Source organism: Crotalus tigris, unplaced genomic scaffold (genome assembly GCF_016545835.1).
Source record: "Crotalus tigris isolate CLP2741 ecotype Arizona unplaced genomic scaffold, ASM1654583v1 scf7180000019004.2909048, whole genome shotgun sequence".
Taxonomy (NCBI): Eukaryota; Metazoa; Chordata; class Lepidosauria; order Squamata; family Viperidae; genus Crotalus; species Crotalus tigris.
In genome coordinates this window covers 1,837,165-1,853,921 of record NW_024097319.1, presented here as the reverse complement: position 1 = coordinate 1,853,921, position 16,757 = coordinate 1,837,165, and the positions used below count along the sequence as shown (strand labels likewise).

Genomic DNA, 16,757 nt, shown 5'->3' with positions numbered 1-16,757 from the left:
AAAAATGCTTGTTACAAATAAAATCAACATTATTTTCTGTAGATATCTTCCTTAAATATTGCATTGAGCTACCTGTAACAAACCAGTAAAAATAGCATATATTAAAAGGTGGCTTAAAAATAAAAGTAATAAAACAAGAAATTGTTTTAGGAAAAGGAATTTAGAATGTAATTATATACACATCTAATCAGAATTAAATCCCACCAAATTAAGCATATCTTACAATCAGGTAAGCATGATAGCATTACTGGCCAAAAAACTACATTTTTTTGCTTTCATCACTAGAAAAATGTGACCTTAAGGGCTTCAAAACTTTGCACAAAATAAGTCATATGGGGCAAAACAGCAACACCAGTTACCAATTGTTCTTGCAACAAGAGATATTTTGATTAGATTCTTCCACTTGCCCAGCCTGCCCCAAGCTTTCAAAGCATTCTATATTAAGCAATTGTGTGTTTTGTTTTCACAGCAGAGGTTAGTGATATCCCTGCCACTTACATCATTGTTTCTATGGCAACAAAATATACATCAGAAAGCAGAGGCTTTCATTTCGGTGCAATAAAAATAAGCAGAATACCCCAAAAGAAAAGCATATAATGTTGGAAAAAGTTTTATTTCTACTTCAAATCCACACAATACTCCAGAACAACAAAAAGAATCCCAATAAATGTCAAATGCTTTGCTATATTTTGGACAATATCCATTTTCATTCCATTTTGAAGTTGCTTATTTCATCAATCATTCACTCCATAGAGTCTTCCTTTCTGAATGACATGTCACTATGGAAACAGTAGCTTTAATTTAGAAGACTGTAAAAGAGGAAATATGAAAAGAGTAACATAGTTTGTACATTGCACTGAAACATACTTTGGTTAGTTTAGATTTAGTATGATGTAAAGCCCAGTTTTCCAATAGAATACAATTAAGTATAGTGTGAGCCCAGCCTGTGTGTGTGTGTGTGTGTGTACGCGTGCGCGCGCAAGAGACTCTCCCTTGACTTTATCATAAATATGAAATAAAATGGAAACATCAATCACTGAGCTGCAACAACCTAACTGTATACACTGTATACACATTATGAGTTAAGTAAAAAATCACAAGGGAAAATCATTGTAATAATTTAAAACTACTTTTGTGGTTACATGAAAACGATTTTGACTCCCAATTAAATACAAGCACAGGGATTAAACAACTACCATTAACTATAGAAATGACATGACCAAAACTAGTCAATGTTGTAATTTCTTAGCTATTATGTATGCTAGTATTGGTTTTTATTACATTTAAATTCCAGTGTTACAGTTCAATTTAATATATTACTTTTAATGAAGGCATAATTGCTGTCCATGTATGAAATCTATTAATCTAGTGCTTTCTTTTCAACATGATAAGAGTCACATATTAATATATTCCCATTCTTCTAAAAAATACTATTGAATTTTATATCTGTGAACATCTTTCCTCTCTAAAAAGGGGAACAAAATCCACTCTTATTTTTTTCTCATCGTATTAAACAAACATACTTATGGTTTCTGCTTTGAAAGTCGTTTTATTTTCACATCTTTGAACCATCCATGTCCCTCAGAGAGATACTCTCACGTACAATAAACTCATGCTATAATAACAAGCAACGTAATGGTAGCAACCATATAACTGTGATATTTGGCAATAAAAGGACAATATTTACTTTAAAATATTTTAAAAGTTAATTGGACTGTATTTATTTTATGATACCACACAACACTTTCTGTGTTTAGTAAATGAACAAAGAAAGCATATTAATCTGAAAAATGGAACAGCATGTCAAAATTCATTCAGAACAGAAACCTGTGGATTTCACAGTGGGAAATTGGTTCAGTAAATTAAGAACTCACCATGCTTTCATTCTGGTTTCCACCCATCAAAGCCAGCATTCCCGTCAATGTACCTCATATACTGCTTGTCACCATGTCTTATTTTTAAAATCCTGGCTATCTTACAAGTGTTCAAAAGCAGTATTCTAACACAGATCTGCCATAATAATACTTAACTGAAGATTTTCCTTTACTTTATGACAATATGATTTTTAAATATAAATTACATTTCAACTTTCTTCTCCATAGAATCTTGAAAGCATTTCTGTATAGGACAGGTTTACAAAAGAATCTAATACGGTTGCAGTTTTCTGAAATGATTTTAAGAGGTCATGTGAAAGACAAGTACTTTCCATGCCAGATTACTGGGAACTAAGTCAGATGTGCAAGTTTATATACATACATACATACATACATACATACATACATACATACATACATACATACACACACATCTCTCTCTTTCTCTCTCTCTCTCTCTCTCTCTCTCTCTCTCTCTCTCTCTCTGTGCGTGTGTGTGTGTGGATGGGTGGGTGTGTCTGTGTGTGTACATGTAAAAGCACTGAATAGGTTATACTCTGTGTGAAAGCATTTAATACTTTTACATTTTTAAACACTGTGAACAATTTCATGATTTTGACTCTGCAGAATGTAAAAGACAGTAACATGTCATATAAATTCTGTTATGTCTAATAAGACACCTGAAATTATCAAATGCTTTGATATTGGAAAAAATATAAGGAAGGAAGACAAGCACAAAGTTTTGACATATTTTCTAAATATTTTATATCTTCTGCCAAAATAATATGCCTTACCTATATAAGAAATTAAAATGGACTCATATCCTTAAACATGGACTCATATCCTTAAACACACTGCCTTTCACAGTAATTCCCATAGATTCATTGTCCAGTTTCCTATGGAAAGTATATAGAACTGCTGCATATTATTCATTTCTGAATAATGTAATTCTCCTGATTTGTGGTATGAATAGGAAAACAAAAGGGATTTAATAGAGCTGTTTATATTCAACGCAGGACATACACAATTCTGGATATCAGATCTTTCCTTCCTAAAATCAGTTTACTGTACTTATAAATAGCTATGCTAGTTTGTTACCAACTAAACAGCACCTGGAAAAGCAAATTCAAGTTGCATTATTCATATTATTAAAATATTGAAATCTCTTTACATTTGGTGGAACTTACTGTAGTACCTGACAATAATGACACAATCTTTTGAAAATGTAGTCCAAACTCCTTGTTGATGAATAAAATCCATTATTATAGCAACTTGAAGCTGGCCAATTTGGGTTTACAATGCTACAATAAATAAATAGTCTGCCGCTTTCAAAGACAGCTTGTTTTTATTCTGGAATGGACTGTATCACGATGTACACATTCCTCATGGATAATTAACCTTTTTTTTGTACTTTACTGATCTGAAAAATAATTGGAATACTTTTTTTCTCTCTTCTGTTATCCCACACCTTTCTTTCCCTTCCCCATTTCTCTACTATCTTTATTTTCATTTGTATTTTATATTATGATAATCTAAATAAAATTTATATTAAAATGGATAAACTAATAATTTTACTGAATTGTATCAACTTGGTATAAGTTTTTGAAAACATTTTCTTCATTTACATCAAAGGCACATGTTTCTGTCACGGAAATTACATTCTTTTAAAACATTATTGGTGACAGGAAGATCCAGGACATATTTTTGACCCACTGGACAGCCAAGTAGTTTTAGTTATTTTGTTTTGCAGATTAAATTACATTAAGCCTATTCAATTCTTCAACTTTAATAACAAAAATCTAACAAACAGCAAAGTCAAACTGAAATAACTGAGTTTGACTATGGTTGCACTAGAAATCAAGAAAACTATACTGAAAGAACAGATTGAGGAATTGCTGATTTTAGTATAGTAATACTATTGGATCAAGTATGATTAGACAAAACTATACATATTGTTTATTCAAATTGTATTCTGAAATTATATAGAAAAGTTGAAGGTATTTTGTTTACAACTGAGTTACATATTAGAGTTGTATTCTACACTTACAAAGTAACCACTGTAGGAAAGATATGAACTTTTAAAGAGCATGTACAATATAAAAATCAAAAGTCAGGCACTTGCGGTTTTTTTCAGGCTAAAAGGAGAGAGTTCCACCAACACCACACAAGGCAAAGAAGGTTGATAAATTGTTATACAAAAAAAAATGTCCTAGTTTCCTTTTTTATAAAGGCACTTTATATACAGATAGAGAAATGGTTAATAATCCTGTTAGCCTCAATTTTACCATTAAAACACTTTGATACAAATGTAAGTGCATTTTCTGTATTAAGTCAGTATATATTGCTTTTCTACAATTATTTGGTACTGAAAGAAATACTGAATTTACACTCTACTTCAGAAATTATCAGATGACATCATGATGTCTTAGCCATTTGGAACAAAAATATCAAATTATTTTCTTCACATGAATAGAAATCTGTCAGAAGTGGGTTTGAAGTCTTTTATTTTCTTCACGCAATTTTTCAATTTCTGCTACTAAACTGTCATTTATAGAATATCTTTCAAGTAAGGCATGCATTTCATTCTAGAGAAAAGAAAAGAAAATCAACAGAAGAATTAATGTTAAATTACTGTTAAATATAAAATTTTAACAGCATCATTTAAAAAGTACATTAGGGGGTTTTTTAGAGAAAGGTAGACTTTATATTTGTCACAAACAACCCAAAATAACCAAAACAGAGTAATGTTGTCACATTCTTTATTTTTTAAGTAAACCACCAACCTGGAAAAGACCATTGCTAGACCCGACAATCTTGGACCATTTTTGTCCTGGCTCCAACCTCCCCCTTTTAGGTTGCTGAAAAGGTGGCTTTCTTAATGTTTGGCTCTACATCCATTATGGCTAACAGTAAAGGATTATGGAGTTGCATTTTAAAACATATGGACTGCCTGCCCCAGATTTAGAGTAATAAAATATTAAGCACTGCAATGAAAGGGAAGTTTGTCAACATATATGTACACCTCTTTATATTTGTATACATACCAACTGAACATGAAACTGTTTGATCATTTCTACTTGCAAATTTACAATGTCACGATGACAAGCTTCCCTGAGAAGAGAAAAATACCAATTTATGTCACAAGTCTAGACTTTTTTTCTTCAACTCAGAGATTTACTACTACACAGGTAATTTCAAAATGATAAACTATCATCCCACTATATCCCCTCACTTCAGTGTTAATGTATTTCTTTGATGGAACCTACTAGAAATAAGAGGCTATTAGAAAGGAGACGGTTTCTCTTCGTCTTACTGCATTTCCAGTGTCAAGTACCCAATATGACAGCTAATGCATCAGGCTTCTAAATTACTCTGATAAATGGAATACAGAGAAAAACATCTGTTTATTTGTAGGAAATTCTGCAAAATATGTATAATTCTATAAATATTTCTACAAAATACAATTTTTGACATAACAAATAAGAAATTGTATGTTTTGCTGCAGCCATAAGCTACACATCAGTTTGTGCATGTGAGCACGCATATGTGTGTGCATATGCACAATACAGTTAGCTGAATCCTAAATTGGAAACTGGAGAAATTGACTATTTTGTTTCTTTCTTCTTAGGAAACATGTTGCAGTGTTCACACTACTTCAATGTCTTAGGCTGTTTTTCTCCCCCCACATACCCTGTTTTATATCTACAAGTATTAAGTAATCCCCTAAATTAGAAATCTTCCCATAGATTCAAAAGTGTGTAACTCGACTATTAGTATATGGAATACTCAATACCAGTACCAATGCACTAAAAGAGTCTGTTTATTATTTATCTTGAAAAAGATTGGATATAGAAGCCTTGCCAAAAATGTAGATCATTATTTTCAAACACTTGGTAAAATAATTACACTGCTTAAAATATTTGCTATATTTTAGATACTAATTGAAATAAATACAAATAGAAAACATTTCTTTTAATTCTCAATAGTTTTCCACAGAGCTACTTCTTCTAATAATTTTTTTAAAAAAGAAAATTGTTGTCTTCTAAATTTTTGTTGCATTGGTTACAGTGTCCACTTGCCTAGTTTAGACAATAAAGCCATCAATGAATGCATGATGACAAGGGATTCTTCAGTTGGATTGTTTCAGAACATTATGCTGTTCTATGGTCGACAGGAAGAGATTATCATTCAGTTCCCTGCTAAAACTAAGGGTTGGTTAATCTAGCTCCTTCACCACTACAAATTAGTTCTCTGGTTATTACAAATGTAATAGCAATATGTATCAAATAAAAGAAACAAAGTATTACATGCATCCAGTTTCTATAAGCAACTTTCAGGTGAGGCAATGTTCAATATAAAACACCAAAAGGAGTTAGTTGTACTTTGATATGTCAGTATTTATTTTTGTTCTAGAAAATTGTGGATCCAGATAAAGGAACATAAAAGATTTAAAAAGCAAGTAATATTCTATAGATAAGGAATATTACTACCAACCATAGAGGAAGACCTGTGATTAAAGGAGCATCAGCAGTGCTTTAGATAAACAATGTGATATAAACCTATTGAGCTTTAAAGTTTATAGTATTTGCAGTAGTTTTCTGGAATCCTATGTACATTCAATAATCGAAAATCTGAGCCATCACCCACCCCACAAAATACTGCTCTACAAGAGTTCTCCTGATCACTGACCATACTGGCCATGACTTCTAAACACCGGAGTCCAATAGCATCTAAAGAACATGATTTCTCCAATTATGCTATAAACCTTTTCCAGATTCATCACCACTGCAGGGGTCTCCTGCATTCTTTGTTGGGGGGGGGGCAGGGTTCTTATGGAATCAATGCAGAAATTACAAGAATGCCACAAAAATACCATCCCAAGGTCTTTCCCTTGAGAATTAGTACTGTAGTATATTTAACAATTTTCATCTTCTTCAGGACCTAAGGTATTTTCTCTTAAGCAAATTGACGAGGAGATACCTACTGATGAATGAGCAGGGAATTTCATGAGTGAGAGCCCGTAAAAGTTATATAAAGATAGGAAAAGATTAACTAGAATTTGCTATGAAAATGGCATTAGCAGCTGTTTCAAGACTAACATAGAACATTATTAAGGCAGTCATTTCACATTCAGAAAAAAAGGCCTGTTTCACTCTTGAATCAGGGCACACCAAATTCAGAACAGTTCAGTTTTGAAATAGTTTATATACAACATCTACTAAGTCGTAAAGCTCATGAAAAATAAATGTGTAGAAAAATATGGTAAAGTAACATATGAATCTAATTCTCTTTACCTGAAATCATCCAGAGTTTCTTGTATCATATTCTGAATGAAATGAATTTGTATTGATGATAAAGGTGCATTCGATCGGCTGTTTCCAATAGTATCTATTATTTTTTCAGATAGTGTACTAGCAACTCCAGAAGTAATATTGGAAGATATCTTCGGATCTATGCAAAATAATCAAGAAGCATGAGCATTTCATTTTTACAGGAATAAGAAGAATGGAAGTAGCCTGCAAACTAGAATATCAAAAAGACATCTATAGTTACTCTTACCATGTCATTTCTCATCATCAACTATACTGCGAAGTAAGGAAGAGTTGTAAGAATTCCTCACTCAGCGTACAAATTTAGAGCAAGCTTATGACTAAAACATTAAGGATAAAACCTTGAAGAATACAAATCAAAATCTAATACATACTAATGAAGACACTATCTGGAAATTATACTGTGTTCATAAGAGTTAGAAACTTAGATTATGTGATATTACCTTTCAGCTCAGTAATGTAGTCGTTAATGGTTTAAAGAAAGATTTTAAATTACTATTGAAATATAACAGCATTTTTAAAAATGTGGGCATCTCTTGAATATTATACCACAAAAGTGGGAATTACACATACTTGTTGAGGTAGTACCATTCATTGGTGATTCATATAAAAGTTGTGTCTGGGTATTCTTAATAAGTCTTTCTCTGGAATCAGGACTCTTGATTAAATTGGCAACAGGTGGAGTATTCAGGGTTGAAGAATCAGAGCTTGAGGAGCTCAACTACAGCAGGAGGGATAGAAAATACATGTATTAATAACCCATAACATTGTAAAAGAGGATAGGGGAGACCTATCAAAGTACAATAAGTGATTATTTTTGCTACTAGCATGATTGTTGCAAGGTAATAGTTTCTCTCTTATTTGAATGCCATTTTATCACATGCTAAGACCCATTTGAAATCCAAATCACTGACAGCTATTCTTTCCTCAAACGCAGTAAGTATATCTAAACTGCTTATTAAAACTTTCAAGAGGAAGTACACAAGGCTTTTGGGTTTTGTCTGCTTATTTTTAAGAATCTATATCTGTTCTTAGCTTATCCATGCAATATCAGTTTTTATATACAGTAGCATCTATAGCATCTATCTATTTTTAGTTCTGTTCTCAACTATGCTTTTTAGTTACATTTTTATATTATTTTATGTTGTTTATAAACTGCCCAGATTCATTTAAGTGAGATGGGCAGTGTACAAATCTGATAAATGAATAAATAGGGAAGTGAAAACAAGTACTGTAAAATAGAGATATCAAGCAGCACCCACCCCTTTTGCATCACTTGATAAAGCACTGTACTGATAAACTGTCATGCTGGGACAAAGTGTCAAACTGTCAAGCAAGCAAGTATCATAGTTCTGGCATGTTGGAATCATTCAAGAAAGCAAGGCCCAACCTTTGGGCAGCCTTCATCATACCTTTCCTTCTAGGACCCAATAATAATAATAATAACACCTGATAGCTCCGAAATGAACAGAAAGAAAAAGTTGTGTACATAGTCACAGTGTTCCTGATCTATCTTGTTATAAAACTGATGCGGATGTAATATGATCCAATCTTAAAGTTCCTGTAAGATTGTATGATGGATGATGTATCAGCTTTTATGTATTATGCAAAAGGAGAGAAGTTGAAAGCAAAATAAAAGACAAAACTGTAATCACACTATACCTGTTTGATGTGCTCATTGGATTCTTGTTTTCCATGATTTGTTTTTTTAGCATCAATATCTAGATGCTCATCTTCCTCTTTAATGGGGGAGCCAACAAATATATTAAGTGGACTTGAATGAACAATTTGTGGATTTGATCCTGCTGGATTTTTTCTTGTAGGTAAAGCATTATTAAACTGAGAGAGAAAATCCATGCTTAAAAGATAAGACTGAAAATCCAAACCTATAATGCAAAGCAAAAGATCACATATTTGCATTGCTTACTTAAAAACGTTTCTGATACATAGTCAAAAGTCTTTTGAAATAGTATTTTAGTTCTACAATACTGCTACTATCGTTATTATAACAGAAGGTGGGTTATAAAAGGTGCTTACCATCATTCTTTCCTGGAACATCTTCATTTGCTTTACAAGCCGCAATATCTAGAACAGATAAAGTGATATTGACAGTATCAAGAAGAAAAAAACCCAATACATTCTGTTTTCTAAATCATGAGCTATTCCACCGAGTTTGTATCATTTACAAATATAATAAACATTCACACCATCTCTTCATTCAAATCATTGATAAAAAGTACTGAACAAAAAAGGATCCATTTAGTATCTCCCTCCAATTTGATGAGAAATAATTGATGAGCATTCTTCAAGCAAACCTTGGGTCCACCTAACAGATTTGACTACAGAATGACTGTAACATTCTAACCATAAGAGTCAATAGGAGCAACAGTTCTAATGCAATAAACACAGTTCTTACTAATAAACAAATAGTTTAATTTCAGCATCAACATACCATCTCGAAGTGGAGAAAACAGGTCACCCAAACTATTTTTTCCCAAGTCTTCAAAATTAGTTGAATTAGAAGTATTCCCATGATCCAACTCTTTGGAAGGAATTACATCCAAATTGCTGCTCTGGGTCAAGCCTATAAGGGGAAAACATTTTTTTAAAGAAAAGAATTGCTTTGAGAATAAACTAAACTCTCATTCATGCAAGCAACTTCTGTTTTCATAAGCAATATAATTTGGTATATTGAAGAGTCATAGCAATAATAAAACAAGTTCAGCAGATTTCAGATAAGGGGTTTAGAGATTTCTAATAAGAAGCTGACCTTTAATAGATGGAATGCTGCCAAAATATGATTGGTAGCATGTTCCACACAACCAATGGGGCTTATTGTAGAGGAATTATAATTAATATTGATTTACAAGCAACAGCCATAACCATAACCAACCATTTACCAACCGTACCTGTGAATAACTTTGTGTGGACAATGAATATTAATAATTTTTGTGCCAAGCCACCCACAATACTGGTAGAATGCTACTTTCCTTTAGGCATTAATTAACAATACAGGAAGGGCTGATAGAAACATTTGCTGTCTGAATGAAGAAACATACCCCACTCATTGTATGTGCAACTGTAGTTGAGTATTTCTTCAGCATAAGTGAAAGTATCTGCCAGGGCACCTTAAAGTTATACATTAGTTTATGGGTGCTAATTGTAATGACTATCTCATTTTGTCTACTGATATTACTGGCTTTGAATACAAGATAGAACTGTTTTTCTGTAAATAAATATTTCTCAAAATCTCTTCCAAATCTTAAAAAAGGCATTATGCTGCCATCTAAATATATTTATTATATCTGTAATCAAGAGTTTTCTGGACAGATTACAAAATTATTCAAAACAGGAAAAATAATGAATAGTACAGATTACATTTAACACATAAAAAAATCATTATCTAAGCATTTGATATTTTTTAAAAACGCCCAATAGGAGATTCCATAAGCATCCATAAGTCTACAACTTTTTGCCTAGAATAGCACACTGAAAAGGCTCTCCAAAATTGACCAGAGTCAAAGTCAGGATTTTGTTATATTTTTAATGCAAATTTTACATAAGGTTATCTTTAAAAAGAAAGATATGCAATTTTCAAAAAGAAAGATATTGGTGAAACTACTTTAATCAAAATAGGAAAATGTTCTAAATATGCTATCTTAAGAGATAAAGAAACTTGTTTTCATATTTATTTAAAGCAGTGTTTTTCAAATTTGGCAACTTCAAGATGAGTGGACTTCAACATCCAGAATTCTCCAGCCAGCATTCTTTCAATTCTGGAAGTTGAAGACCATTCAATTTAAGCTGCCAAATTTGGAAAACACAGATTTAGAGTGATATCCTTGATTCACCAAACAAACACAAAAAACCTCACAGACTGAGGTTTACCAGAGTGAATAACTTTACATAACAAAAACAACATTTCAGTGAGGTTTCAGAAATGTTAAAACAAAATAATGAAATAACTTATACTGATTCTTTGGCACTTTTTGCATAACAGGATTTTTAAAAAAGAGTTTTAAAAAAAATTTTTTTTACCTGATTTATCTGGAATAGCATCAGTTCCTTTAACTTCATTACTTGGCATGGACTGGGGCAGGAAAGTAGCAGGTACATTAGATATAAGATTTTTTAAAATGCCAACATTCTGAATTCCTCCAGTATTATTTGTGGATTTGACACCAGATTTTTTGCAAGTTTGCTTACTTGAACTTGTTTTATGACTAGACTAAAAATAAAAATAAGTATGTCAGAAATATTCCAAATAAAATTATCTACAACTATGACTAGAATGTTAGCATCAATTGTAACATTTTTCATTCCTGTAAAAATAAACCATTCAAATTATTTTCAAGTTAAATGTTAAACCAGTATGATTGAGAATATCAGCTGTTTTGTAGACATAAAATCTGTACAATTTGAATACAATTAAAATGTAAAGATATTTCAAAGCTTAATAAATGTGCATGATTTGTTTATTGATTTACCATACATGGAAAATATTTAGTTTTTTTAATCAACGTTTCAACAATATATGCTCAAGGTGTTTTACCTTTGAAAAACTGTTACAATTCTGCAGTGTTATGCATTTCACAGAGGTTTTGTGAGCACTGACTGATTTCACAGGTGCTGTCAGCTTTCTTAAATCATAATGGTATATTTTTCCACGAGAGGAGCCAATAATCAGTGAATTTCCTTCAGGCATGAATTCTACTGCAGTTAGGGGAGATTCTGCTACTAAAGTTCTCAACTGCCTTTATATGTCAAATAAAGATATTGAACACAAAAGGAAAAAAATGTAAGAATGTTACATACAGTTTTTTAAATAAAAACTGTTATCTTATTGAGTTTTCTGTTAGGTTTGAGCGAATGGTTACATCTGTATATCTGACCCAAGATTATTCAGTGGGCTTCATGGCCAAAATAAGACCTGACACACACATTTTCCTAATAAATGATTATCTCTACCAATATGCCTATTTTATCTTTTTAGTTTTATTATTTATTCATCTTATATATAAATATTAATGCATATAAAGTTAATACACAAAGGTCATCATTCTTCTAGTGGAAACATGTCCCTAAAAACTGCCAGTCATGATACCTTCTCAATTTTGACAAAGATTCAAGTATGTGGCATGGCAAATTGAACTCTTGGAGTGAATATCCTATACCTTATTTGTGGTTTCTGCTTAGATTTTCTTCTCATACACTCCAACCATTATAGGTTCAGAATAAAAAACAGATTTGTGGTTTTCATTGTCTGGGACAGTACATAAATAAATATAAACTTCAGGGCATCAACATTGGATTTTCTCCACTTTTCCCATTTGATTTAATCAATCAATCTAATAATGAATTGCAGAGAACTTCAAATTCAAGATTTGACATATGAATAATCATTTTCAGGTTTCATCACTATAAGGTTACCTTTACTGAAGCAAACAAGATTTTTATATATGAAAAACATTCTAAAAACAATTTTCAAACATACTTTTCAAATTTACTTTTGAAATTAAAATGAGTTTAGTTTCATTAGAGAGTTCATGATGAAGGTTTTAAAATATTTTGGGTTTGATGTAAATTTGTTTATTAAATATATCGGCAGCCCATTTGTCAAGTGACTAGCTGAAAGCTGTTATTTATATTGTAAATAAGTACACTGACAATTATATATTTACCTTTTACTTGCTGTGTCATAGAGAATTATTCTTTTATCTAGACCTACAGTTACAAGCAGCAACTCACTGATGGGAGAAAAACAGATTTCATAAGCTGGAGCTTTATGAGAATTTTCAAAGTTATGGTACGGAGTTTGACTGTTGACATCCCATAGGGTTACAGTTCCACTGTCAGAGGCGCTGCCCAATAATGCTTTTTTAAAGGGAGAATATTTCAAATGGCGTATGGGCTGTAAGAAAACAAACAAACAGCATTCCATAATTTCTATTTCAACTGAAGTTTGGCTTAGCCAAAATCCAACTCTAAAAGTTTAAGTCAAAGTAATTAGTGGCACATGTTCAAAATGTTTAATGCGTAGGGAGTGCAAGCAAAGAAAAATAGAAATTTCTATAGCAGCCTATAAAGTAGCCAAGTCATCTGGAAAAAAATGTAACATTTTTAATTATTTAAAAAGAATTGTAACACTTACACATTTCATGGGATCTCTTTCAAAAAAACTGGCAAAACCTATCATTTCTTAAGAACTGAAGGCCTTTAAGGTGAGATATATTTTTCATTTCTGTCACTACTAAAAACATTTTATTTCATTTAGAAGTGTAGCACTTGTAATTTGGAAAGAATGGTGCATAAAAACTGGAGTGTTTTATTAAATGTCTTTCTAAATGAAGCTATTTCATAATCTCACCCATTTAAAAAAAGCAATATCTCTCACATTAAGACATAAGAGGCCAGATATAGTTGTTCCAATATAAAATCTATGGAAATACAATACAGGTAGTCCTTGACTTACAATAGTTCATTTACTGACCGTTCAAAGTTATAATAGCACTGAAAAAAGTGACTTATGACCGTTTTTCACACTTATGACTGTTGCAGCACATAATCAAAATTCAGACACTTGGCAACTGATTCATATCTATGATGGTTGCAGTGTCCTGGGGTCATGTGATCACTTTTTGTGACCTTCTGACAAGCAAAGTCAATAGGAAAGTCAAATTCACTTAACAACCATGTTACTAACTTAATACCTGAAGTTATTCATTTAACAACTGTGGCAAAGAAAGGTCATAAAATGGAGCAAACTCACTTAACAAATATCTCATTTAGAAACAAAAATTTTGGGCTCAATTGTGGTTGTAAGTTGAGGTCTATTTATTTACAACAAATTGCTGCATAGGCTGTGATTGGAAAAAGCACTGGTGCATTTGCAAAAGGACTTTCTGTGTATATTATTCCCATTTTCACATATTATGAAAAAGCATAAATCCTAAAGCAGCATTTTAATAAAAATTCCACCCTTGGATGTCACCAGGAAAGAGGAAGACATATTAAAGATGGCTTAAAGTATTAACTACTTTGTAAGACACTACCCAACAGTCTGCCCAAAGATGTGTTTTTATTTTTTCTCAGGATTTTTCTTTTGTTTGTTGCATTTGTTGCTAGATATGGCCTATTTTCAAATTTACTATTCTGCCAGTTTCTTGTCCCACACAAAATCTGGCCCTGTTTATTTAGTTTTGGAACATTGAACAATAAAGTTCTCCCCTCTTTTCCTTAATGATTTTCCAACATTATGTTGAGTTGAAAAGAATAACAAGTTGGAAAAAAACATGCAGAACATGTCTTGGTATCATATAGACTTGTATCAAAGCACAGCAACCTATTTTTTTCCTTCCCAACAGCAATCCTATGGCAGAGAACTGGGCAATGCCACCTGAAAGAACGCGGGGGTTCAATTCAAGAGAATCTTTCAATTCTCTTAGGGATGTACTGGGAGATATTTTTCCCGTCTTCAGACCCTAATCAGAAAAAGTCATTTTTAAAATATATAGACTTTTGCTACCACACAAATTAGGTCCCAGTTCTCCTGCAGAGGAATAGAGTTCTGAGCTCTTTTACTTTATTTATTTCCAACATTCTGTCAGGTTGGAAAGAGTGAAAACAGTGGGTCACAGGCATGGTTTTTCACTAAAAAGCACATTTCCTCTTGTGGCTCAACACTGTGGTCATAGCATAATATATAGCATTCAGAGAAGAGATTGAAACTGACACAATATCCAGTACTGAGAAACAGAAAAGTAGTACCTGAAAAACCTTTAACTGAACGTCAGCACTGATACCACATCTTTATTACAAGAGCAGCCCTTTCAAATGTTTAGTCAGCAAGTCTGCCATATAAGTTTCACTGGAGTGACATGCAATTAAAATTTAACAACTTTTCCAAGGTAGGCAATTCTGCAATAACAATGGAAACTTTTGAATCCTGACAAGAATGCCAAGTTTAGTGTCTCCTCTTTATTGCTATTTTTTTTCAAGACAGAGGTTGTGATTTAGCAAGATATTATGAAGCTAAAATTGATGGAATAATGCCTTTTTTAACTGCATGCATTCTTTGTTAACATGAAACATACTTTCAATGAGATTATTTTCACAATCCTTCATATATTAGACATTTAGCATGTTTTGAACACACATTTAAAAACAGTGTGCAAAAATGCTAGAAGAATCTGTGGGGGACTGGGGGCTACTAGATTCTCTCTACCTCCACAAAGTCTGTTGACTACCTCTTCGTAATTAGAGGTGGAGAATATTTTTATTATAGTGTTACATTTATATCCCACCTTTATTTACATATTTTAGAATACACAATGCCTCTATCACCTATTTTTCTTGCAATAACCACCCTGTGAGGTGGATTGGACTAAGAAAGAGTGGTTCAAAGTCATCCAACCAAGCTTCCGTGCCTAAGGGATGACCAGAATTCAATCTCTCGGTTTCTAATCCTTTGCATTTTAACCACTGTTCCAAACTATAACATATGCATCTTTCAAAGGTTAAAATGAACATGCAGGGTTTTGAAACAGCTATACAAGAAAATCAGAAGTATCAGAGTAAGCCCATTTACTGTTGGAAAATGGTGTTGTCAACACACAAACACACACAGAGATGCCATTTTAAATTAGGCTACTTCTTCAAAACTTTAGAAATCACGGGTAAAGTTTATATGAGGAAGGAGAAGACTTTAAATATTTTGTTCCAGTGTTTTCATGTCCTATTATAAAAAAAATTCTTTTCTACTTTACTTTGTTCCATCTTATACTTAAAATAAATAATTTATTCAGTTGGAGTTTCAAATAAAGCAGAAAATCTGAAACCTTTAATGTTTCTACTCATAAATTGCATTAAAAAGAATGAATAATTTCATTAGCATCATATATTTTATATAATTATTTAAATTTCATTTACCAATATCATAACAAATAATCCTAATTTCACTTTCATCCCTGAGTCATAAATCCCTATATTTTACAATAAGATGGATCTAGATTTAAGAGCAATTGAAATTTTGTTCAGCTGGCTATAATGAAAAGTTATAAAAGTTACAAATGGCAAAATAAACCACAGCCAGGAATTTAAACTACACACAGAAAAGTCCAATTAATATAATCCAGCTATATGTCTTTTAGCACCTTGTCACTAAAACTGCAATCTTTCATTCCTACTTTCATTGCTCTGGTCTTTAAACAAAATCACATTGTCTATCAATAACTGTCAGACACAGTTTCCCAAATAAGCCACACATAAAGCAAGCAATGACAACTTTATTAGCTCTGCTGTGAGGTGGCTTTTTAAAAAAGAGCAAACTATTAAAAAGTTTGCATCAATATAACTGACGGATGATAACAACAAATCAAAAACATCAAAGTTTCTTCAAACTGGGATTTTGCTTTTAATGAACACAATGCCACTATCGTATCTTTTGCAAAGTTGTGCTGTGTAATATTTAGTTTGTTCAGGTTACTGAAAATGAAAAGCAATATTTCTTATAAGAAAGATGCAATAATATACCTAAAAATTAGTTATACCATTA

The 16,757-nt window shown here is 32.1% G+C and overlaps 1 protein-coding gene across 4 annotated transcripts in view; it reads right to left on the bottom strand.

Moving 5' to 3' along the window:
- Nucleotides 1-594: 594 nt before the first annotated feature.
- The window catches only part of NEDD1 (NEDD1 gamma-tubulin ring complex targeting factor), a 34,792-nt gene continuing 18,629 nt past the window's right edge, over nt 595-16,757 (bottom strand). For 3 of the 4 annotated variants that reach the window (XM_039358158.1, XM_039358156.1, XM_039358157.1), the window contains 10 exons: nt 12,886-13,115; nt 11,757-11,958; nt 11,243-11,432; nt 9,657-9,788; nt 9,242-9,289; nt 8,867-9,090; nt 7,778-7,925; nt 7,169-7,325; nt 4,919-4,985; nt 595-4,459 (listed from right to left, as the gene is read on the bottom strand). In XM_039358158.1, the coding sequence (XP_039214092.1) occupies nt 4,355-4,459; nt 4,919-4,985; nt 7,169-7,325; nt 7,778-7,925; nt 8,867-9,090; nt 9,242-9,289; nt 9,657-9,788; nt 11,243-11,432; nt 11,757-11,958; nt 12,886-13,115 (1,503 nt within the window). In that variant the 3' untranslated portion in view covers nt 595-4,354. The remainder of the gene's footprint in view (nt 4,460-4,918; nt 4,986-7,168; nt 7,326-7,777; nt 7,926-8,866; nt 9,091-9,241; nt 9,290-9,656; nt 9,789-11,242; nt 11,433-11,756; nt 11,959-12,885; nt 13,116-16,757) is intronic. The other variant, XR_005558518.1, reaches the window with a different exon arrangement.